General features: G+C 36.9%; 1 protein-coding gene across 1 annotated transcript in view; it reads left to right on the top strand.

Moving 5' to 3' along the window:
- The window catches only part of RNF13 (ring finger protein 13), a gene marked incomplete at its 5' end in the record, with an annotated part of 29300 nt that extends 3204 nt beyond the window's left edge, over positions 1 to 26096 (top strand). Inside the window, 6 exons of the mRNA XM_009584084.1 lie at positions 1833 to 1920; positions 3810 to 3900; positions 5276 to 5381; positions 10516 to 10609; positions 22907 to 22987; positions 24796 to 26096. Of these exons, the coding sequence (XP_009582379.1) occupies positions 1833 to 1920; positions 3810 to 3900; positions 5276 to 5381; positions 10516 to 10609; positions 22907 to 22987; positions 24796 to 25160 (825 nt within the window). The remainder of the gene's footprint in view (positions 1 to 1832; positions 1921 to 3809; positions 3901 to 5275; positions 5382 to 10515; positions 10610 to 22906; positions 22988 to 24795) is intronic.
- Positions 26097 to 26347: the final 251 nt, after the last annotated feature.

Genomic DNA, 26347 nt, shown 5'->3' with positions numbered 1-26347 from the left:
GTAGGGAACTAAAACATTTCCTTAAGTAATATAAATTATTTACTACTTGTCCTGAAGGACATATTTCAATGTATAATGGACAGTAATAAAAACCTATTCAGGACATGATGTTAAAGAAATAAAACAACCAAACAAAAAAAATTAATACTACATAGAAACTGTCACTAATTGCCATAGCACATTTACGTGGATATGAAGATTAAGAACCTGTGATAACCAGGGAGCTTTAAAGCTCAGATCACTCAATGAACTTCTGTATTCCTTCCTTCAGCTTCAACACTTGGTGATTTGTCATGTGTGTTATCTGTGATGACTCCATTACTGCCATTCTGTGTCACAGGCTCAGATACGTAGATGTTCAATGCTTTTAATTCTTTCCTTGTCTTACTTTTGACCGCTTTATTTAAAATTCTCATGCCTTTTTTCTTTTTTGCCTATTTTTGCTGTTGTGCAGCATGCAAGAAGGCTTCATATTTCAAGCTTGACCTAGAGAACCTTTTTTTAGAATAATCAGTGGAAGTTTTCCCGCTTTTCAACTCATGTTCTTTATTATTGTTTGTCTCTTGAGAAGGGAAATTGGGAGTGCATGTGTATGTATACGTGTGTGTGTGTGTGTATGTATGTGTATATATACATAAATTTTCCCCTCTCTTACCTTTGAGGATAGAGGTCTTGAAAAAGAGCACCAGCATTTTCCCCTGGGTTTTTCAGGTCTGGTGATGATAGTCTGCTGCAAAAGAGAGATGGTGGTGATTTCTTGGTGAATTAGTGTAGGACAGAGTTCCATAAAATTCGTTTGTATGTATGTTTGTTTGTAAGGGTGGTGCTGTAGCTGGTATTTGTTAACTGATTAATAAAGCTGTTGTGATGCCATAATACCCAAATGCTGCACTGTTTTCCAGTTTCAAAGGTATTTGAAGTTGTGATCTTTTGTTCAGTTGTACTTAATGGTTGGTTGTTTGCCCGTTACATAAATATGTATTTGCATTACAGTCTCCTTAAATAAATACATCCCTCTAAGTGGAAATAAAAGCTATCACCGTGTCCCATACTAGCTCAATTCAGAGCAAGTCTATCCAGCTATAGCCAAGCTTATTACATATTTTTTAACAGGAGTTGAATACAGGATGAAACCCAAATGTTCTTCAAGGTTCTCTAGTGCTTTGTGCATCTTGTGATGAGTTTTTAAACTGTTGTGGATGCATTAGAAGCAGTATCTAAGATGAACAGTTGTAACTTAGTTATGTTTACATTAACGCAGCAAATGCCATTTACATGGACCTTAGGCTTTGCTTGTATTGGCAAAAACCCCAGTATATATCAGAAATGTAACTGGTACACTGGTACACAATATATTCATAGTTTTGTACCCATATTTATAACTTCGTACTTTTCCATGAGAAAGCTTCTGATACCTGGGCTGTCAAGTAAGATATGTCCACATCTCTAAAGGCACAGGAAAGATACTACTCATGTGACTTCATGAGCTATCAAGTGCTAATTTCTAGTTTACCGAAGTAAGTTAGTGCCTTTATTTTCAATTATGATTAAATATTATTTTTATCTACCCATAGAAAGTTTTTAATCCTGTTTTTAATATATGTAAAAACTGTCTGCAGACAATATTAAATTATTTTTCTGGAAAAATAACATACATGAGTGTAAGAATAACTATATGATTTTATTTTGAAAGGTGGCACTTCTTTTATAAGTACAAATGATGTGCTAATATTTATAACTTCCTGAAAGTGTATCGTGTCTTAGAGAGGACAGACAGGTTACTGTATTTTGAAACAGTAGTCTTTCTGATAAGTATTTTGTATGGCTTACAGGTTTTAAATGCACAGAGAGCTGGATACAAGGCAGCTATAGTTCACAATGTTGATTCTGATGACCTCATAAGCATGGGATCCAACGACAGTAAGTACAGGTATCACTTCTTCTCTCCTGTTTGAAAATCATTTCACCCACTAGACTGTACAGTATTAAAATCAGTATAAAGTATTCTGATGAACTCTCAAAAACCTCCCCAAGCCCCCCCCCCAAAACCCAAACCCAACAAAACCATCACCACCACAAAAAACCCCCCAAAACCAATCAACCAAAACAAAACAAAACCCCAAAACAGAAAAAAACCACCCCAACCAGAAATCCTCCTGCTTTTACAATTTTAAAATGGGAGATGTTTGTATAAGAACATACATGTATACTTCTGTATTATTTGTGGCATTAAGTTTGTGCATTCTCTGAGTGTTTCTTTTATTTTTCCTTTAAATTTTAGTTCAACTGTTCTGGGTTAAATGGTTAAATTTGAGATAGATTTATATGACTGATGTGGAAAATAGCTGATATGTTGTTAATTAAGTAGAAATACAGGAAAAGGAAAAAACTACTCTTTTGGAAGGAAATCAAACTTTAAAATATGAATTTTTAGTATTTGTTAGTGGTTCCATTTTGTTGTTGCACTGTTGTGTACATTTTTCTGTTCCTTTGGACAAATGGATTCTAATTTCATATGAACACATATTACTTGTACATATTTTCATTTTTTCAGTTGGAAAAAGAATGTTTAGAGACCAGTGTGCCATTTTCTGATTGATTCTGATGCTAGCTGTTCTGATTTTAACCTTTCATGGAGTGAATGTTTTCAGAACATCTTGTAATCTAGTCAAAATGTTGGTTTATGGTATGTGTTTTTTGTCTATAGTGCTGTTACGACTTTCTTTGTGGCATTTCTTTATTTTGTCCAGTTTTTGAGCTTGCTCAATATGGAACAAGAACATAAATGGGAGCAAAAAAAGTCTTTCTGAATGGAAACACCATTGAGTAAACTAGGAAATGAACTTTCAGCAAACAAGTGGCAGCTGAGTAGCCCAGAAAGCTACGTAAAAGTGGTTTTAATGAATTCCCAACCCGTGTGAATCTTATTTTCAGGTTTCACTGAGAAATCAAAACAAGTAGAACAAGTTCACAACAAATGCAGACTTGGGTAGTGTGAGGTGACATTAAGCCATGTATGCTTTTGCCTTGGGGAACCTGAATGCTTTGATACTGACTAAACTCAAGATACTTGGACCCTTAAATGTGAAGCATAAGTCAGAGGTGCAAATCAATATAAAGTGAAGCCAAGGAGAAGGTTTTCGAGAATGTGGAATTTATCTTTCAATAATTTTTCATTTGTGCTGCATCTTTTGAGCTTATTATTGCCTTCACTAGTAAGCAGAGAAGGGGGAGACAGTTCCATCCAGTTTCTTGAGACGGAAATAAAGATGTGGGATTTGTTCATTCTCTTTTTTCTTCTTTTTGACCTTTTCTAGCCACAGCTGTTTCCATTGTGTTCATTTGTGTTTAGGGTGAAAAGGAGGAAAGAAAGATGAATTAAAATTCGCAGTACCAGATATATACTTATATAAATTATATAAGTTGCCAGAAATTCTGGAAATCAATGGAGTTGTGTGACTTTATCAAGTCTCTGAGTAAGAATGATGTTCTTTCTGGTTAAACTTACTCTGATGATGCCTCTTTTTTTAATCAAAATATTTCGTGTTAACGCTCCCTTTAAATATTCCATTAAGAATTTTGATTTCTATACCTGCAATAGAGTCCCTAGACACTCAGTAGGACAAATAATACCACTTCTTATATGACGTAAAGATGTAGCATGCATGTGCATCAGTCTGTATGTCATTATGTTAAAATGTGTCTTCACGTTGTGATAATCTCATAATGTTCAAGTCTTACGTCTTAAGAGTGCCCATACAGTATCTGCGTAATAATAGTTTTATTTTCCTGATTTTTTTTTTATACAGTTGAGGTTTTAAAGAAGATTGACATTCCTTCTGTCTTTATTGGCGAGACGTCAGCTAATTCTCTTAAAGAAGAATTTACTTACGAAAAGGGGTAAGTTACCTCACATGCAGTTGTCTTATTCCTTGCATTAAGTCATTGCCTCTTTTTAATATTTACAGATTTAAAATAGGATGTTGTGATGACAGAGGCTATAGGTGCCTGAGAGCAATGGGCAGAAAGCATTTTAAAAATTAGTATAACTTGCTTTCCTGCAAGAGGGTTGCCATACATTTATGAAATTTTACTCCTTTCATTTTCATATGGCATTAAACATATGAGTTTAACTAGTGATCTAGGAATCACAGAAATGTTTGTGAGAACATGCGTATTTCAGATCTAAGGGTGTGTTGTTTTTACAATATATGTCAGTTCCCATTGAAGTCAGATGCTGGTCTTCTTAAAAAAAAAAAAGAAAATCATCCGTGTTCTAGAACAAGTCAGAGATAACTTCCTATGCTAGGTGAATCTGCAGGATGCATTTAAGACTGTTCTAATGGGATGCATGATTAGGTTTGCACTGCTTCTGTTCTCCTTTTAAGTTTAAAACTTTAAAAAGAAAAACATTGTGAGAACAAGATGGTTAAAATATATACCTTGAATACGATGGAAAACGAGGTGTGTTTCATATTATTAGTCTAATGATCTTGCTTCTTCAGGTCTCTCTGATGTACTTTCACTAAATTAATTAGAAGAATTAGATTGTGTCATTCTTAAGTAGACACCTTATGAAACTACTTGATAAGTAAAGCTGATGAAACTACTTGATAAGTAAAGTGTGGCTCCACATGAGTAGTGGTTATAGGACTACTAACACTTTTATACATTGTACCTTCTCAGGTGTTTCTGACTGCGTGTGCCAACAGAATAATAATGGGATTTTACTTCCTTAAGTATCAATAAATACTAGTATTCAGATATCCAGTTGCCAGCATCCATGTCAGGTTCTCTAGGAAGATTTTTATTTACTGTAGTGTAATTTATTGACTCTCCAGAAGACAAAGGGTGCACTTTATCATGCTTCATGATTTGAAACTAAACCTCCTGTATCAGGCAAAATACTTTGGTAAATAAGAATGATTTCACAGTCTCTTTTGATAGTCATGTTGTATTTTTCTCATTCTGCTATCAAAGCAGCTATGAGGTTGTTTTCCTGGTTGCTTTAGATTTACTTATGATTGAAGTCAGTAAGTAGTTTTAACTCCGAAAATGTTCTAAGAAACATTGTTTTATCCTTTTATTTAATTGGCTTTACATTATGTGGATATCAGCTGAATTTTCTATGTTGTTGTGCACAGGCAGGTATTCCTTCAGTGTGTCTAGCGATAACCTTTTATTTTAATGTTTTCTTTTCATTGTATTTATTCTTTAATTCATTGTTCGTTAAATTCTAACTTATTTAGAAAGTGTTATCTTTTTCTCCTCACAGTGGCCATGTTGTGTTAATCCCAGAGTTCAGTCTTCCTTTGGAGTACTACTTAATCCCTTTCCTAATAATAGTAGGGATCTGTCTTATTCTCATCGTCATATTTATGGTAAGTAAGTTCTTCTAATAACATTTTTTCTTTCAACCAAATTATCATAGAACTGTCACTTACTGAAGTTAAATGAAGGGATACAGTTAAGGAATGGTGAAAGCTTTGTGTACTGTACATACCTGTAACCATGCTTACTTGTAATCCTTTATTTTCTCAGTACCATAAACAGGTATGGAATTTTGGCAAAGGGTATCAGGAGCCCTTAGGGTGTTCTACCTGGCATGTAACTACTTACAAAGAATTGTCCTCACGGCTACTCTTCCGCTGCACAAGTGCTTGCTTTTTCGCCCCATAAAGAATGACCTGTCCTTGTGCTCTTGTATACTGAGAGTATATCCCACCTTACCAAACTTGTACTGCTTAATAAATGTTAGTCCCACTATTCCACAGTGCAGGTCTCACCGTTTTCTACTGCAGGTATAGTATCAGTCAGCAAGCTCAGAACCTGTTACAGCATATAGCATATATCTTACAGCATATACATTACCTGTAGAGGTTCTCAGTTGGGCATGTGTCTCCCATAAAAGGTAAAATAGAATAGCTATGTATTACTTCAGAATACTTAGCATCCCACCTTTTGGAATCTCTGCCAGTCTCTGACCAATTTATTATTTTACCTTTTGATAAAAATCAAGTAATGCATCAACTGTTCTATAACATTTTCTTAAAATATTTCTTTCTGTGTTAGTGTTTTTTGCACTGCAAGTTATGTATTTCATTGACAATCCTGGGCACATTTGGCATAATCAAAATTGCAGAAGCTCTCTGAAAACAAAGCAGAAGTGATAAACTAGAGACAATGTAAAATTCACCAATGCTTTGTCTGACCTTCCGGTGATAACCTTGATCATAGAGGACTTTGTCTCAGTTAATTAGGTGAATGTATAGCCTTATCATTGTATCCTGAAGGTCAGCAGTTTGAGATAAGGAGAGATGGTATTTCTAAAGGAGAGTGGTCACCAGGGATGATATTCTGTGAACATCTGTAGTTCTGAGACCATCAGTATTCTGACTTGAATAATCTGCTTATAGTGCACCTAAGTTGAAAATTCAAACAAAATATTGGTTATCTAAGAAATGGAATGAAGAAGGCTATGAAAGGGACTGTAGTATCATTTTGAAAATCGTAAGTACTGGCTTTGCACCCTATCAAAATATGGTGTGAAGCACTGCTCTGTCATTTTTCAGGAAGATACTAATTAGGGAATGAAGAGAAAGGCAATAAGAATAGTTAGGGTGTCTCTTCTTTAAAGAGCGATTTAGAAGGTTATCATTGAAGAGGAAACTAAGAAGGAGAGGGGATATATGAAAACTGTAATCATGAGGAGTGTGAGCTTGACTTTTATCATGACCACCACTGTGGAAATTCAGAAATAAAAGATACGGTTTTTACTCTCAGGACATTTCTTCATATTTTACTTCAAAGTTTTTCACCAGTTCAGCTGCTTTTGTTTTTAGGTGATGTTAAGTTAGTTGCAAAAATTCCTCATGGGCTTCAGTGCTGTCATCTACAGGTCAAGAAATGAACTAAATTACAGGCTAATTTGCACAGATCACTTTAGCAAGGAACTAGAATTATGTAACAAACACAAGGCTAATCCCGCTGAAAGGCCACCTCTCCTTAGAATTGCAGATGTTTCCCTAACTATGAAAATAGCAGTTTTCTGCATCAAAAGTGGCATTACAAATGTTATAGGAGTCAGCTAAACAATTTGTAAAGTGTTTGTCTTTAGGGCATAAACGAGTTCTCTTAACAGAAGCCATAGAGTCACAGAATGGTTTGGGTTGGAAGGGACCTTTAAAAATCATCTTGTCCATGCCCCCCTGCCGTGGGCGGGGACATCTTCCACTAGACCAGGTTGCTCAGGGCCCTGTCCAACCTGACCTTGAACACATTCAATGATGAGGCATCCGCAACTTCTCTGGGCAACCTGTTCCAGTGTCTCACCACCCACATCATAAAAACTTCTTTGTTATATCCAATCTAAATACACCATCTTTTGTAGATACTGGTTCTTTTAAATTTGCCTTTTAAGAGCTGGATTTTTTTGTATCAGCATGCTGATACTCTGAATTAAAACAATTTTTCACTTAATGTGTGAATTTGAGAGTTCCAGATTCCAAATAAAATGTATAGGGAAGAACCAACTGTACAATCCAAAAGGAATAAACAGGTGTTAGGTAGGATTGGCTGTGAGAAGGGGAAATAAACATTTGGTGAGGAAAATGTCAGGCATTTAAACTTGTCTCCAGTTTCCTTGCTTATGCACTGTGAGGAAATGTCAAAAAGGGCATGTCTGTAAACTATTATTTTTCCAAATATGTCCCAGATATAAAAGCAAAGGCTTTGAGACACCTGAATTTCTCTTCTGTTAGTGTCAATAGGTAGTCAGTGCTAAAATGAATGGTTCTTTCCATGTCTTAGAATCATGTTGTAGAGGAAACCAGACCAGGAGAGAATTGCATTGTATGTCTGCAAGTCAGGGTTACCTATACTATGTATTTGGAACAGATGTTTGGAGGGTTTTGGAAGGAGGTTGTACAATGTTGGAAATGCCAAAATCCATCTACACATCTCATGTTAAACTGTGAGAGAAAAAAAGGGGAGAGGTATTTGAAAGCGTTTTCCGGAGTGTGGTACAGGTTCGAAGGAGGAACAGGATAAAGTGATAAGCTATGGGGCAGCATGACAATGTTTGAGGGATGGTTCACTCTGCTCCACGACATACTGAGTACCCCGGGGCACATCTGAAATGTGTGTACCCTAACGCACACAGTATGAGGAATAAACAAGAGGAACTAGAAGCTTTGGTTTACTCCCAGAGCTACAACATCATTGGCATAAGTGAGACTTAGTGGGAAGAGTCCTGTGATTGGAGTGCTGCGATGGACAGTTACAGGCTCTTTGGGAGAGATAGTTAGGACAGGCGAGGCAGAGGGGTGACTCTGTGTGTAAAGGAAGAGTTGGTCTGTACAGCACTTGCAGCTGGGGATGAAATGGCTGAGAGCCTCTGGGTAAAGATTAGAGGAAAAGCTAATAAAGTGGATGATGTTGTCTTTTTTTAACACCAATGATGGGCCCTGGGACCCCCGGAGCCTTGGGTTGGAGGACCATGACTGGGGGAGTGATAAGCTCCCAGTTGACTTTGAACTTTTACGGGATTTGCTGCTGCAACTGAATGCACATAAGTCTGTGGGGCCCAATGGGGTTCATCCCAGGGTACTGAAAGAGTTGACCGATGTTACTGAGAGACCTCTTTCAGTTATTTGTCAACAATCTTGGGAATTTGGAGAGGCCCCAGTTGACTCAAACCTAGCAAATGCTATTTGCCCTGTTTTCAAGAAGATGAAAAAGGAAGACCCTGGTAATTATAGGCCTGTCAGTCTCACTTTATTGACTGGTAAAATTATGGAGAAAATTATTCTGGGAGTTATTGAAAAACACTTGAAAGACAATGCGGTCATCGGTCGAAGCTAACATGGGTTCATGAAGGGAAGGTCAGTCCTTACTAACTTAATATCCTTTTATAACAAGATTACCCACCTAGTGGACGAACGGAAGGCAGTGGATGTATGGGGTTGTGGTTTTTTGGTTTGTTTGGTTTTGGTGGTTTTTTTTTTTTAAAGCAAAGCTTTTGATACTGTTTTTTACGGAATCATTCTGGACAAAGTGCCCACCATAAAGCTAGACACGAATACAATACGATGGGTGAACAATTGGCTGAAGGGTTAGGCTCAAAGTGTTGTAGTAAATGGGGTAATGTCTGGTTGGCAGCCAGTCATGAGTGGTGTTCATCAGGGTTCAACTTCACGGCCAGTTCTTTTCAATGTTTCTATCAATGACCTGGACACAGAGTTGAGTGCACACTAAGTACATTTGCCAACGGTACTAAATCAGTTGATTCCATTGAGTGTAGAGAGGTCTTAACAGAGAGATCTGATAGGTTAGAGCACTGGACAATTAATTGGGGCAGTGAAGTTGATCCCAGGGAGGTTCCAGGTTGGATTTGGTCCTCATTCATTTGTGGTTTCAGCCCTGCTTCTTTCAGGAAATCTTGTTTTTTAACTAAGAAATGAATGTGAGATTCTCTGATTGTTACTACGTATCTGAATTACAGTAGAAAAACTGCAGTTTATGCATACAGCTCATTGTTTAGCTGAGGTAAAAAGAATCTGAATGAACAGTTTAGATCCAAATATGTGTAAAAAGTGAAGCCAGGTGTGATGCAGAAGGATAAATAAATTTTTTTTTGCCAAAACCAATTACAGTTTCAAATAGTCCTAATAATATGTGTCCATAATATACATACATTCATACTTTAAAAAAAATAATCTGTTGTGAAGTATATCAATGCCTTTCAGGGATTCCTAAAGTGAGAAGTATTAATGCTGTTTATAATAGTAATACTTTCTCGGTGTTTACCTTATCCACAGCGTAGGTAGCTGTAGAGCACCTCTGCAAATTTCAAAAGACTTGTTAGGGTGTATACTTTGGTTAAGGCCATTTTTTTGTTTGTTTGTTTGTCATCATATTTGAAAAAGAATGTCATATCACAGATACTAGAATTAGAAACTGAACAGAAATAGCATTAGGGACTATTAAGAAAATGGAAACAGAATCTTTAGTATAGTTGAAGACAGCAAGTAACTATGGCTTGAAGTAACCCCTTTACTCGTCCCCAAACTACATCTAGATACTATGAAAACAGTTGTGATGAACCTGGGAATAATCCTCTAAAAGAGCGGTGATAATCTAAAAGTGTAAGCAAAACCAGTCAAACTTAATGAATTGTGTTTTGCTCTGAAATGTGCCATCCCACTGTACATGGGCCTCAGTAGAGGATTGCAGCAATGGCCGTTACTTTATGTAGTATGGACATAATTTTTTTTTTCCTCTTTCTTTTCCAAAAAAAGCTTGTGCATTTTCAGTTTCAAGTGCCATGGTCATCGAGAACATCCTTTAGGCTTGTTTGGCCTTATCCTTGAGTCCAGGCAAGGGAAGAGGTGATTCAGTTTGAGCTGGGGTTCCCTTTTGACTAACTTACTGTGAAGACTCATAAGTCAAAACTCTTATTGTTCTTTTATTGTTTTAACTTACTGTTCTTGTTGTCTTACTTATGTCTGTTTCCAGATCACAAAATTTGTGCAAGACAGACACAGAGCAAGAAGGAATCGGCTTAGGAAGGATCAGCTTAAGAAACTTCCTGTACATAAATTTAAGAAAGGCAAGTGGATCATTCTTTGTCTAATTAATTGGACCCCATTGTTTTTAACAAGAAAAAAATACCTCTAAATTGAGGGTGTTTGTAATTTTGGAGATTATTTTGAGTACACTTGAAATAGATAGTAGAGTTTGGAGTGAAAGCACACAAAAAGTTTGAATTGACCCTGTTCTCACCGAAATAGAGGAGTTCTAACATTTCTTTAATGGAAGCAGAGCAGACACCATATGCAGACTGTGGCTGAGAATTAAAATGTTGCTTAATATACCACAAAATCAGTACAGAAATTCCACAAAACTTCCTTGTTGCGCTCTCATTAACAGTGACCACAGCAGTCAGTCACCGTGGTGCATTATTTCCATTATTTGGAACTCCCACCTGCAGTACTGTGTCCAGCTCTGTAGTCCTCAGTACAAGAAAGACAATGACCGGCTGGAGCGGGTCCAGAGGAGGCCACAAAAATGGTCAGAGGGATGGAACACCTCTCCTATGAGGACAGGCTGAGAGAGTTGGGGTTGTTCAGCCTGGAGAAGGGAGGGCTCTGGGGAGAGCTTACTGCGGCCTTTGAGTACTTAAAAGGGGACTATAAGAAAAATGGGGACAGACTTTTTAGTAGGGCCTGTTGCGACAGGACAAGGCGTAATGGTTTTAAACTAAAAGAGGGTAGATTCAGACTAGATATAAGGATGGAATTTTTTACAATGTGGGTGGTGAAACACTGGCACAGGTTGCCCAGAGAGATGGTCAATGCCCCATGCCTGGAAATATTCAAGGTCAGGTTGGACCGGGCTCTCGGCAACCTGATCTACCTGAAGATGTCCCTGCCGACAGCAGGGGGGTTGGACTAGATGACCTTTGAAGGTCCCTTCCAACCCAAACTATTCTATGATTATTTGTCTGGGAACTGATAAATACACATAAGTTGCCTGACATTGTAGAGACTGTAAAAACAAAACTATCTTGTGGATATAATTTATCTGCTTTTCCAGAGGAGTGGTCCTTTCATTCAATCACAATACTTCTGTGAGGGCAAGAGCGATTCAAATTTAATGCCAAAATACTTGCTGTTGTGATTCTTTGGAGTGCTTAATTTTATGCAAGATCTAATGACAAGATGAGAAATAAAGCTGTTGCAAGTTACTTTATTCAATGAAATAGAAAAGCTGTCTTAAGTCCTTCTCTGTGGTAGTCTACTCCTTAAAAGTAGAAAAAAATCTTCTACTTTTCTTCTCCATTTTGCTTTTTAAATGTGTTACCATTTTACCATCTGATTGTTCATTCATACAAGCTATTGCACGGTATGAGAAGAAAAGGTGGAAAAATATTCACTTAATTGAAATGATTGATTACTACATAACAAGTGTCAACAGAGAATGTATTTGCCGAGGCACAAAGACCACGTTAGAGGATATGCCTTGATTCAAGGATAGAACCACTTACTGTTCTTTGCCCTTGATAAAGCCAGCCTGCATTATTAATCACATTGCTCTCACTTTGTGCAAAGCAGGTGTTTGATTTAAGCGGATACAGTATTTGTGCGATGTTAGTCAGCCTCGTAGAGGGGAAAAAAAAAAAAAGGAAATAAAAGTGTTTTCCTCTGCAGGGTTGACTGAACCTTGCTATAATGACCTATTGCTATGGATTTAAAATAACCTTTAAAAATTATCTTAAGCCAATAAAGCTAATATTAATTTTGTTTCCTCTTGCTGATTCCCTATGAAATCTGATTAGAATAAAAATACAAAGTAGATTATGTTGTACTTTAAAGAGAAATTTGCAAGGAAAAAGTTGCTTCAAGAAAGTCAGTTAATATCTCTTTCAGTTAATTAGGTGCATCTGTACTAACTGTCTTAGAATTACATGACTAAGTAGCCAGTGTATGAAAATATCTTACTGCTGTTTTCCTCATTCTCCTTCTTCTTTGCTTTTGCTGAATCTTAGACAATATGAATTGTTTGGAGCTCAGTCAGTCATTGTACAGTAAACCTGGCTGGAAATATCCAGGTATCCACTGTGTTCAGAGGCTTATGAAAAACAGAAGAAAAGGCTTATTTTCTCAACTAGGATTTCAATTTCTTTAGGTGAATGATCACTTTGGTTCTACTGCTATGAAATTAATCCGTTACATTACTTTAAGTCCTTTTACTAAAAGGACAAAATTTGACCCAGTACTTGGAGTATGTTACCTTTGGCAATTAAAATAAAAATATATTGCTTCATGCTTCTTTGTGAAAGGTAGGATTTCTCAAGACATTATTGCGAAATCCATTCACTTCAGTCTTCTTGATGATATATCCAAACAATCTTACCTTTTGCTTTGGAAGGATAATTGAAAGTAACTCCTGTGGACTATAATCCCATTTTTAAGAATGCTGGATTTTCTTTTGTCTCCAGTGTTTTCTTAAAAACCTGTTCATATTGAAACATTAGTCAAATACTGAAGCTAAGACACCGTAGATACTGGTTCTTCTCTTTCTTGCACTGCTTTTTGTATCATGAATCACTGCCTAATGAATGGTTTCACTGTGCTGTGAAAGGGTTTTTAAGGGAAAGCTGGCTTTAGTGGATTTCTAGAATTTAGTAGGTTGATAGGCAAACGATGATGTAATGAAGATGATTGTTCTGTAGGGGTGATTGGACTCTGACATACCTAAAGAATTGTTAATAAAGAAAATACATGAATCATCTCTAAATAGGTTTTGAGTCGAATACCACTGTAATGCATGGGAATTTTTTACTGATTTCAGTAGGCTTTAGATCAGGCACTTAGCATTTCTGTAATGAGTAGAGTGCAGTAACAAAAGATGTGGCATTGACTATCTTTGCAAAGTCCTAATCAACAGGCCTCACCTTTGAGTAATTCCACAGAATGCAGCGTACGCTACATCAAAATCTGTTTTCTGCATGGAAAGAGTTTTGGGGCAGTTGTTGTGTTATGGTTCCTTAGAAAATGGATTACGTTTTGGTCATACAAAAATCAGTGGGAGTTGATATCTTTTGTATGATGTCTTTATATCAAAAGTGAACACAGCGAAAAAGACAAATCCATTTAATGTGCCTGTAATTTGATCATTAGCAAATCTGAATATTCTGAAGAATAATAGCTTAGAAAAAATGTAGGTTAGAAATTTTGTGAATTGGTACGTATTGTAGAATTTGTTTTCAGAAATACATAATACTATTTCCAAGCTAGCTTAACTTTACTGAAATGGAATCTATGCCAAGACTGAAAAGATTCTTAGATCTTAACTGCAATGAAATTACAATGTAACCTCTCACTGCTGTAGAAAACAAAATATCATAAATTTAGTGAAGATAGAATGCGAAAGAAAGATGTGAGGGCGTATTATTAAGAAATTAAAAATGAACAAAGCAATTTTTTTCTACATTGAGTGTTGAAAGTTAGGATCCTAAATGAGTGGTTAGATACCTGATAAAGAATCCAGAATTTGGGAGTTGCTGCATCCACAAGACTTCTAAAAATGGAGTTGTTCGGTTAGGTGTTTAAATGTGAAAGAAGAGCTTAACTTTGAAATGCTTTATGTATGCGTGTGACAAATAATAAGCTGTAAGAGTACGTGTCATTTTAAGCAAATACATATTTTTAAGTATCATGTGTATTGAATTTTTGTATACATATCTCTATATGCAGGTTGATACATATGATTGAGCAATAGTGGGAAATATATGTATCTCAACACCTTTTAAAAATCTGCTCCACAGTAAGTGCAGTTCTGCAGTTTACTATGTATTCCTAAACTGATTTTTTTTTTTTCCCCCCTGCAAATGGGATTATAACTGATCTAATTACTGTTCATTACTGACTCATCTGCTTGATTGCACAGTACAGTTACGGTCTAATAGAGAAAACAAGTCAAAAGGCCTACCAAAGTCTTGGCAGTTTTATTTTTGCATTTTTCATTGTTCACAAGTACACATATATGTGGATGGGTAATTCTGTGTTTCTGAAAATGTATTTTTTTAATTAGTGTGTGCCAAGTAGTTAGAAGATAATTTTGCTTACTAAAGACTTCTCAGACACAGTTTATTTAAGCAAGATACTTTATTTTTCAGCAGTTTCCATACTTCCTTTTTCTTCCTGATTTTTGGTGGTTCTGAGCCAGCTTCTAACATACAGTAATGGGTATTTGAGAAAAAGATGTCTGCAAAGTGTCCCTTTTAAAAATTAAATCTTCTGTTCTTTGAGGGGCATGTAGTCATGGAGGTGAAACTCACTTGGAGACTAGTCAAGGAGGCTCCAGGATTTGCAGAGAAATCCTACAGGTCTCAGCGCTGAGGCGGGTTGGCGTTTCTGGTCCTGGCTGTTGCATGGGGTTGCCTCCTTTACCCAAGCCACAATGAGAGCAAGAATCTGGGTAATGGTGTTAATTAATTTGTGTGGTGATCTGTTGGAGAAGTGTAGCAGATGGACTGCAGTTGATGGATCCAGTGGGTGCAGGTGAAGCAGTTGGGCTGGGGGCTTGTTGCAATTTACTGTGTAATGAAAGATGGGGCTGTGAAGTTGGGTAAGGTAGGCTGGGATACATGGCCTTGACAAGAGTCAGAGAAGCGTCTTTGTTGCAGTTAGCCAATATGCTGTCAGATAGATCTGTGGCCTCCACATTTGAGAACTGTAGCATCGGCTTTATTGAGAAAACTTTATCTGTATTTAACTGGCCTAGAAATGGATGTGATGCTTTACCACTGCGTCATTTTTTTCTGAATGTGCTGTTCCTTTGCCAGGGGATGCCTTAGTGAGATAAGCCTACTCAAGAACAGTGTGCTATCATTTTTCAGGACTTTCTTATACATGTTGAATGACTAGTGTGGGGGGGAAAAGACAGCTGTATTATTTGGATGTTTGGTTTTTTTCCTCTGGGATATGATGCCCTTGACAGGACTGACTGATGATTAACATTCATTTCTGTGTTGAACATGGTAATAATGTGCTGATTATAACTGATCCATAAACATGGTTTGACTAACAGAAACAATGGAGAGAAGGAATGTCATAGCAAAAGAGGAAGTCATTTTTTAAAAAAGCTATAGCTGAAATACTTCACTGTGTTACGTTAGATAAAAACTTGTACTTCAGTGATGTATGTCTGGCAGCGATGCACTCTGTTTGGTCTCTCTGACTTTTCCTATCTGCCCATGAAGGTTTTTTTTTCTCTCTCCTGCTTTTGCTTTATCTTCTCCAATTGTTGTATAGTAACTATCAGGAAAACTATGTTTGAGTGGTTCTCATGTCCACTGTGCTTATTTCTGAAATGCCAAATCACAGCAGTGTTATTTTCCAGTGGTGGTCATCAGCTTTGCCTATGTGTTGAATAATATATATTAATAAAAATTACAAGAACCACATTTCACAGACTTTTTGTGCCACCACAGAAGCCCTTGGAATTTATCTTTTGGGAAACAGATGAGAATTTGCTTTTAATCATGGATTTCTGTAATTTGGAGAAAAGACCAATGAACTGGGCGGTCCTGAGTTGCAACTTCCACTCTGATTTACTGCATGCCAAGACAAAATAATTGTAATGCTGTCCGCTTTCTTTTCCACCCCTATAAAGTAGGATTGAGAATATTTACTACTTTGCAGTGCTCTTGCGGAAATTGAATACTTAATGTTGCAATGCGCTATCAATACTATGATTGTTTTTTAATTAATCTTCCTTTTATTGCTTTTCTTTTTAAAAAAAAAAAAAATTGTAATGAAAGCAATGTAATTCATGCATATGTACTAATCTCCGTAATTTACCTTTGGTGATAGAGAAGCACGTTGCAGATGTGCTCCTTCACTTATCTCTGCAGTCTTGTCTCCCTTCTTTTTTCCCTGTCAAACACTAGCTTTAGCAAACCTGTAATTTAAACAATTTGCTGTGTCTTCGTTAATTGTACCATACTGCTGGCTGGCTGGTTTATTTAGTGTTATCTATAATAATGCAGAAGTCAGGTAGTAGGTAACACGAGACCTTACTGCATTAGAGATCTATTATTACCTAGGTGTGAATAGTTTTTATCATCTATCTTACACCCTTAAAGAGAAATCCTTTTAATGATGTGAAGAACTCGCCTTCTAAGAATATCTTGTGTGCCTTGGTTTCATATCTGCTATATAATTGAGTACTATTTAAAATATTTTGTTGTTCTTATACCTTTGGAAGGGAGGAAGGTTAGAAGTTTTTGTTCTGTTTTTTCCTTTTAAAGTGGAAGTGTTAGGCACAGGCAAAAGATAGATTCAGCAGAAATTCTGTCATGGCTATCATAAAATATGAGAAATCAAGTGTAACCAATATTTTGGTAAAATGAGAGGGCTCATTTTGCATTCCTTTGCTTATTTGGGGAGTTCCGGTTGCACAGGGAATATAAGAGCAAGCCTTATGAATGAGGCAAGAAAAGAATTTTATACAAGTAGGCTTCCCTTAGCACCTTCCAAATATATACCTAGTACCACAATGGATAGCCCTTCATATGCTATATGTTCCTTCTATTTTCATCTCTAATACATGAAGTTTCAATTTTGTGTGTAGTACTTTTGACATATTGAAGTCCTTAAAAAAAAAAAAAAAAAACATTTTAGCAGAACAGCAACACATGACAGTCATGATCCTGTGTAAGATCCTATTCCATATTTTCCACCCTGTAAAAGAGAGATTCTAGATAAACATCACTAGGTGTTGTATGTATTTTTTAAAAAATTGACAGCACCTTTAGAAAAGCCCAGAATAGAACTATTTCTGTGAACGTGCTTTATACTGAAAATTTTTAAGTCTACAGAATGTTAGTTGCTATAGACTTCAAAGAATTGTGTGCACAACAGTATGGGATTCTATAGTAAAATAATTCTCTGAACTACAAAAATCAATCCTGTATGTTTTTGATTTTTTTACATCACAGTCAGTGGTATTTCGACATTGGAATGATGCAAAAGGCACTTGCTAATAATGCAGCTAAACACGAATTCAGATAAATTAAACAGCCTGATTGTTAATGAGCTGGCTCGGTTCTTAGCTCACCTTTGTTAACATCTGAAAAAGAAGGCTTGGAGAAATCCTGACTCAAGCAGAGGAGTACTTGCCTTCTATTCTGGTAACGTGGAATATAAACCATGTCCTTACTTAAAAGCTGAAGCTACAGTTCCTTCTATATGAATATATGAATGCTATTAGGCTGCTATTGTAATTCTTCAGTTTGTTTTTAATGATTTTTTTTTTTTTTTAATGGGAAAGTATTTAAAGATGATCAAGACTAATCATGTGAGTTAAAGATTGTTTACAGACTAAATGGGAAAAGCTGTTACATTGCATTTATTTGACTGACAGTTTTCTGCAATTTGGAATTAAAAATGCTTAAGATTTTTTTTATTTTTCTCGGCAAAGTGTATTATTACATAGTTAATGAAAAATCCTGGTCAAGTTGCTTTTTAGAACTTTAAGTCTTGAATTTTTAACATTTGTGCTTTATTAATTAATGATCTTATTCTGAACACATAAACAGAAAAATAGTACATCTTTCCCTCTTTTCTGTCACTGAACAACTTCATTTTGCTGATTCTCTTTCCCCGAAAACGGAGTTTCATGTAATACTCGAAATTTGAGCTGACAATAGCTGTTCATCTTTTGTGCCTCTACCTCACTGATGAGTCACCGATGTTATTTCTGTTAGCTTTCTGCAGCTTCCTTGGTAAGCTCAGCTCCTTTGTTGCTGGTGCACAGCTCTTTAATTTTCCTACTGTGATGTACTTATTCTTCTTACAGATACTAAACAGATATAGAACAACCATGCTGAGTTGCATATGAAAACTAATTTTTTCTTTGAAAATTGACTCTAAATACCTAACGTAGCTAATTTTGCCATCTGTAGAAAAGCATTGGGTTTAGCAGCATGGTATGAAAACAAATTTTGAGCTGAGTTTCCAGAAATTCTCTCCTGCCCTGTAGTTTCGTTACAGTAAAGGGAAAGCTCTGCTACTGTTTGAGCTTTTGTGTTGAAAGGACATCTCTTCTGAGTAATGCAAAATCTGCCTGCTTCCTTCATTTGCAGGCTTCTTGATGACGTAGGGTAAGCTCATCACCAAATGTGGGCCTACTGTAGCTACACATGATTGAAATCTGCCCCATTATTTCAACCTTTTCCCCAAAACAACACTTTGACAACTCGTGTATTATATCAACTCTTTTGAACGAGCTTGGAGCATGAACTGTGTCTCTGATTTGTCCCCAGTTGATCTCAGTCTCATGTATGTAATCTGGACAGTGCTTTGGGGAGTCATATGGAAATTGCTATGAAAAAAAAATCTAAATTTGTGCTAAAGTGTTGTGTCACAGATTACCATGTATGGTATGTCTATGTTGAAAGGTGAACTAAGTATGTAAGAGATTATTGTTGTGGCTATTAACTCTAGCCCTAGCACATGTCAGTCTTATGCACTTAAATCTGACATCTCCAATATCAAACTTCAGAGTGATGTGCAGCAGGTAGTCCAGAAAAGACTTGACAGAAGCTTACTGGCAGAGGGTAAAGGTGACACTGCAGGGAACGGGAGCAGAGAATTGAGTTGTGAGGGTGACTGATGAGGTAACAGTGGTGGGATGGATGGGGCTCAGGTTAGGTAGAATTTGGAAGGAACCGGAAGAGGTTGGAAGGAGATGGGGAAAGCTGCCCTGAGGGGCACTGGGAACAACATACATCATCTCAACCCTTCTTTCTTTTACCTTGAGGTGACAAGATCACAGGAGCCTCATTTCTCTTACAAGGGTCTCTGCCTTGCTGTATGCCTTTTCCCATTTGTATTTTGGTATATGAGAGAGTGAACCTCCTCTGCACATACTCTTTCTGATGGGATCTACATCTCCTTACTTCCCTAGCTCCTCTGCTGTATGGTAAAACCCAGGATCTTAGCTAGCCCTGAAGATGGTGAAAATGTAAACTGCTGAGCACTGGCAAATTAAGCAGCAGCTGTGAAGACGGTACAGATTGGGAACAGGCAGACTTAGTGAGCTAGGGCTGCTATTACGAATACTTAGCCAAAATATGCAGAGAGAGTGACATAGTGATATAATCTTTTTTTCCAGCACTATCACTGGTCCCTTTCCTTATCACAAAGTGTATAACCAGGATGCAGGCACCCTAGCACCACATGTTGAGCAGATGACTGCCCTTATGATAGGATGTACAAATACGCATTGGATCATTTGACCCTGTAACGATCCAGTCCCTCAACCAAACATGTTAGTCAAGTGATAGAAAAGCTTGCAGTTTAGTTGCTGGCACATGTCTTCTAGCTATGTGAGAGGGAGGACTTAATAAGGGGAGAGGCGGGCTGGGCCAGACTAATTTTTTTCTGGTACCCTGTAGTTTGGGCATCTAAAGAACGCTTCATGGTCAGCAGAGCGAGCAGCCCTAGCAAGCAGCTGCTTGTGAAGAGACGGTGCAGTACTGGCAGTGTTAAGACAGTAAGGTTCAGTTGTCTAAAAAAAAGTGCCAGTGGCGTAATAGGAAAAGTACTATCTGGAAATAGTTCGTAGCAACATTGGATGTGTCTAAGTTGCAAGAGGTGCATAAAAGAAGAGCTAACCAACTTTGCAGATACAGTGGCTTTGTGTACATGGCCAGAACTTTTCCAGCCTTGACAGAGCTGAGCAGATACCCAACCCGGCTCATGTCAAAGCAAGGGATCCAAACAGTGAAAGGAACCCTTTCACTGCTTAAGTCCCTTTCAGGGCTTGATGAGGTAAGTATTCACAAGACATATAATGAAATACAACTCCTTACAAAATGAAATGTAGCTACCTCTTTATTTTAAAACATGTACTTTACACTACTCACCTTTAATAATATAGCCTAGTAATGGGCAGTCTTAGTCAGGAATTGGGGGATCTAGGTTCAGTTCCCTCCATTGTCTTCTAGGATTAAGATGTCCATTTCCATCTCCTTCCAGATGCTGTTCTCTTAGGAACTTCCTGTGTCACATATCTAAAGCCTTGACCTAAAACTAGGTTTGGGGAAGGGGGGAGGTTTGGCCCTTTACCATGATTACCTTCTGATGGTCCTGAAAGGCTAGTTCAGAATATCACTGCTCCAATGGTCAAGTTTTCTTTTCACTTCCAACCTAATGATTCCTGGTCAGATGACAGCTCTTTTTTCTTACCTGCCCCACTGCCAGCTTCTCTCTTTCCTCTGTCCATTGTATTGCTCCTCTGTGGTGTTTATAGAGAAAGCTGAATCCCCTTTCAGCCTTCAGATTGTTAGATTAAAATTATCAGGCTTTTTTTTTTTTTTTCCCCTTGCATGATAGTTTCTCTGTGATAATAATATTCTTTCTTTGTTTCTGTTTGAATTAATCTTTTGAGGATACAGATGGCCACATTAGAGACTCCTGAACAGTACTTACTGCTTCTGGGAAGACTACTCTTGATGCTTCCTACCATTGCATTTTTCTTTTTCCCAGTTGTATCACATTAGGAACACTGTAGTGATCAACCAGTACACTCTGTTTCTTCTCAATTGTTTATAACTGATGAAATCTCAGCTAAAAATTCCCAAGGATGTAGTCCCTAAATGGATGCACTTCCATGTTATAGTACTGAATTTCATTCATGTACCATTATTCCAGATTTATAGATTTTTCTGTGCTATCTCAGTTACCCCCTTGATGATGCCTACTTAATTGTCTCATATATGTATAATTGATATACTCCTTGTTTTTGTATCAATATTGTTCCAAAGCAATCGTGTAAAAATGATAGTACCGGTAACTCTCCTCCAGCCTAATGAACTTCTTCCAACACCACCAGTAGCAACTTCCATTTATTCAGCTTCCTCTACTAATCCTTGCTAATCTTACTGACTAGGAGCAATCATTTCACACATAGAACTTTACTGAATGTTATACCCAAGTCCACATAGATAAGATGTGCCTTATTTCTTGAGATCAGTTTGCAAAGGCATTGTCTACCTTTACTGTGACCATACTATATTTGATGCTGTTTTCTGTTTATTTACATAGTTTATCCTTCATTAGGTCCACTCTGGAAAGGGCACTCTCCTCCCCTTCTGTTGAGCTTGTATATACTTCACAGAAGAGAATCCTAGATTCAGAGGGGCAAGGAAGGCACCAAAAGGTTCAAGGCTTTCTGTCCCTGCCCAGAGAGAGAGATGTTTTTGAATCCGTACGTGTTGAGGGAGATACTTTAAATTTAAGAAACATAGCATGGATTTGTATTTGTTCTGCTTTCTACTGTTTCGTCTTTTGCCAACATCTCTAGGCTGTTCTCTTCACCAGTTTCTCCACCCCTTTGCCAACAAAAATACCTGCTGTATAACCGTGAAAAGCATTATATATGTATGAAACTGAGAGATCTGCAAGCAGTGTTGTTATTCAGGATATTGTGCCACCTTTGAAGAATTAAGCTAAAGAGCAAGTGCCTTCAACTGTCTTGAGAAACACACATACACACGCATTGTGAATGTACACTTGTGGAATAAGTTCTGCGGAATTTCCTGAGGTTTTCTAGCTCCAGTAGTTGTACCAGATGTTGGTAAGGCTGAAGGCTGTTGGTCTTAAGTTTCCGAAGCTGAGGAAACAAAGATGGAATAAGAATAAGGCCAGCACTAGTAAGGCCACATCTGGAGTACTGTGTCCAGTTCTGGGCTTCCCAGTACAGGAGAGACTGGGGTTAAACCACAACAAGGACGTAAGCTGCTGGTGTAACTGCAAACTTTAGAGGGCCAGCGTCTTCCAGGAAATTGGAAAGAACCATTTGGATTGATGAAAGGACCATGTTGTAAAAGCCCTTGATAAAAATGAAACAGGAATAAATTGACTTCTAAAAAGTGTTTATATTTTGGTCATATAATGTATCACAACAGTATACATAATGTCAATACTGTCAGTAATGTATATCTTATTTGTGAGGTTTGAGTTACAAAATAATGTAAACTTTCTCCTGCGACTAGATTACCATTCTTGATTATTATTCTGCTTTTTTACCCAGTTGTCTTTGTTGCTATTTTTCTGCCTAAGTTTTCTCAATAATATTAATACCTGTATAGTAAAGTGAATCCTATGTTTTAAATCCTTTTATCTTTTAATAAAAATGATAGAATGTTATAGAGATAGCACTTCACACAGTTTAAAACCTTTTTATTAACCTGAAAGTGAATGAGCTATAGTCCTAATCATCATGCATACAGGTTCTCTTCGTTAGTTTCACAGGTTGAACCTGTATGCATGTGTTTGAAAAGGTCTGTTGCAAATCTTTCAAAGTTAAACTGATTCTCAATTATGTGCTGTAGGAGATGAATATGATGTATGTGCCATTTGTCTGGATGAATATGAGGATGGAGACAAACTCAGAATCCTTCCATGTTCTCATGGTAAGCAGCTGTATTTTAGGTTTGGTATTTGTATTAAAACAGCTCTCTCAAACACCATGTCTAAAACCCACAGTGAATATGTTTGATTTATAAAATTTATTTTTGCTAATATACAGGAGTGTGTATACAAATTGGGAAAACAGCAAACTTTTTTCCTCTTTTTAAAAGCAAAAAGGCTAGTATTCCCACTTTGCATTTTTTCTTTGGATGTACACATGAAAGAAAATCTGGGCTTGACACTGTCCCCTAAATTTCTGTTTTTAATAGGAAAACATATTCCAGTTACTTTTTACAATTAAAAAAACTAGGCTTTCACTTTCTCCAAGACAGTTAAACCATAAAACATAATTCAGCTATTAGTGACAGAGATATGGATGAAGGGATATAGTCTGCCCCGTAGTCTGAAGCCATATAGACCACTGCCTTGATTACACTTGGAAGTCAGTGTTGTCAGTGCAAAAATTAATGGAATATTTTTACTGTGACAAGTTGTGCACTGTCTGAACAGTGTTTCTCAAATACAGCCCACTGCAAAAGGTATATCTAGCAGTCACATATGTATCTCTCTACAAGCCAAGACTGCTCTTAAGCGCATGCAAGTACAAGAAGCATTTTAAGAGTTTATATCTAGAAATCTGGAAGCCTGGGCCCAAGAGCATCTCTAAATTTAAACATTTTTTTTGATAAAAGCTGTGTAAAATCTATCAAGAAAGATAGGATTCATCCTTTCTAGCTTGGGACCCTCTCTCTACCTCCCAGTCCATTAACTATATTACAGCTATTTTGGCTGGGTGCAGTTTTACTCAGCTTTTTCTCATTAAATTCCTGCTCTGGCCAGGCACTGCAACAGCAAATACCACATCACTAAGAGATTTTAAAAAAGAGGCAACTGCTGTTACAGCCTTACATCCACAGTGAACACAGCAGATGACAGACTGAGCTTTGTAGATCCTCGGTCATAAAAAACAATTTCAAAACAGGCTGATAAACAAAGACTTCTCAGAAGAGAAAGAACAGTTCCATAGCATCTGTCCCAGCTAGGGACTGCAAAATTAACTAAACCTAATCACCAGTATCAAAGATTACTGACAAATTAAAAAAAAACAAAACAAAACACAAAACCACAACTACAAAAAAAAACCCAAACCAAACCAAAACAACCCAACACCAAACAAAACCACCACTGTCAGTTCTTGTGGAGAACATGCTACTAACGTGCTTGAACAGGTACTAAAACACAATGTGCTTGCCCTTGTAAATACTTTGCCAGATATAAGTCTCTGTTAATAAGCAGAGCTAAGTTTTTAATACCATAAGTAAGACACTTTCAAACACGTTTTTTAAAACAAGCCAGTATAGTTGCAGTGCCAACTGTAGACCTAATTTAAAATCCGCAAAATCACGCGGTAATTTTATTTAATAACAAAGTGCTTTGATACATGTTGTTGGAGGTTAGAGGCGTTATGAGAATAATGATGGTGGGCATGTCTGCTGCAAAGTGGGTATAATTCCTCAAGAAGCTTTTAAAGTTTATTTTGTCAAACGTGGCCCATTGCAGGACTGCTCTCAGATTCATTCAGTAGAGGAAGTAGGTATTTATTGCATATATCCATATGGCTGAGATCCTCATCTATTAGGTGTTTTGTACATAAGGATAGACAGTCTACATGCCAACAGACTTGTGACGAAAATTCTATGTATGAGTTAAATTCTAAAATCCTCCTGTGTTACTAAACAAATACAATTTTGCAGGTTTCCTTGTCCTTTTCACTTAGATAATGATGTACTTGTATTTTGTTTTCTAACAGCGTATCACTGCAAGTGTGTGGACCCATGGCTGACTAAAACAAAAAAAACATGTCCTGTATGTAAGCAGAAAGTGGTCCCTTCTCAGGGGGACTCTGACTCTGAAACAGACAGTAGCCAAGAAGAGAATGAAGTATCTGAAAATACTCCTTTGCTTAGACCATTAGCCTCAGTTAGTACTCAGTCATTCGGGGCTTTGTCAGAATCTCATTCCCATCAGAACATGACCGAGTCCTCCGAATACGAGGAAGATGACAATGACAATATTGATAGCAGTGATGCAGAAAATGGAATAAACGAAGAAAGTGTAGTGGTTCAACTGCAGCCCAATGATGAAAGGGAGTACAGAGTGGCAAATACTGTTTGAGACTACTAACGATGAATAGTGTATGAACAAAAGAGTTCTTAAGGCTATACTTTACAAACCTTTACGTAGGGAATATATTTTAATCTGTAATCCATTTGGTTTCTTCAATAGGAGCAGCAGTTCATGTAGTAGTACTATGGTTAAATCATTACAGATAGATTTATTTTTGATTCAGGTATTCAGTCACACGTTCTGTCTTCTCAAGATGAACAGTTTAACTGGACTTCACAATGCTAATGAATAATGTTAATAGTTTATATCAATAGAAATATCACACAGACTCTAAATGTATCTTGTTGAAATGGGATTTATCTGGAAGTATTTTTTTTCCATTTTGTAGCTACAACTGGGTCATACTGATAGCAATATTTATTACATCTATGGTATGTGTTACCCCTTAAGCCCAACAAAAAATGTATTTGCATGTTTGTGTAGAGTTTTTCTAAAAACTGTCACCACTACTGAAAGAAAAATGTAGAACAGATCAATATTCTATATGCTGGTGTATCAAAACAAAGCAGAAGAAATTCTACTTTTATCTCAAAGCAGTGATTCCAAATAATCCTTTGGAGTTTGCCACAATAGCTGAGTTTAAGCAGTTCCATTGAGCAATTCCTAGGATAAGGAAACTTAGAATATATGTTTAGTTTTGAGCAATTCACAAGGTAAGATCCACCATAAACACATTAATTATCCCTCCTTGCTGCTATGATGTAGTCTGGTTTCCAGTGGTGATGTGGGAGTTGAGAGGGGAGGAAGGGGGGGTGACCAAAACAGAGGTTTTGTTCCACATAGAAGAATAATTTTAGGTAAGTATTCTATTGATCCTCAACTCATATACCTCTTACTAAAGAGCATTTTATGCTGCATTAGTCTGCTAAACTATGTATATAGAAAAATGGTTCTTTTCAAATACCTGATTTGAAAACAAGTGCTTATAACTGTTTAACAGAACTCAGTACTTACCAGTGTATCATGAAAAAAGTAAATGCTATATAATACCTCTGTAACTATGTAGAAAGTAAAAACACACGTATAATCAAAATGCAGAGATTTTTTTTATATGGCCTTGAATAAGGAAAGCTTGAAAGAATGTTAATAAACATGTTTTCCACTTTAAATATCAAAAGGAATTTACTGAACTTTTGCATTACTTACATTCATTGTGTACTCTTTTACATTTACTA

The sequence above is a fragment of the Fulmarus glacialis genome, unplaced genomic scaffold (genome assembly GCF_000690835.1).
Source record: "Fulmarus glacialis isolate BGI_N327 unplaced genomic scaffold, ASM69083v1 scaffold7848, whole genome shotgun sequence".
NCBI classification, from domain to species: domain Eukaryota; kingdom Metazoa; phylum Chordata; class Aves; order Procellariiformes; family Procellariidae; genus Fulmarus; species Fulmarus glacialis.
Note: the sequence above shows the minus strand (reverse complement) of the source record. Positions and strands in the feature narration are given on the sequence as shown.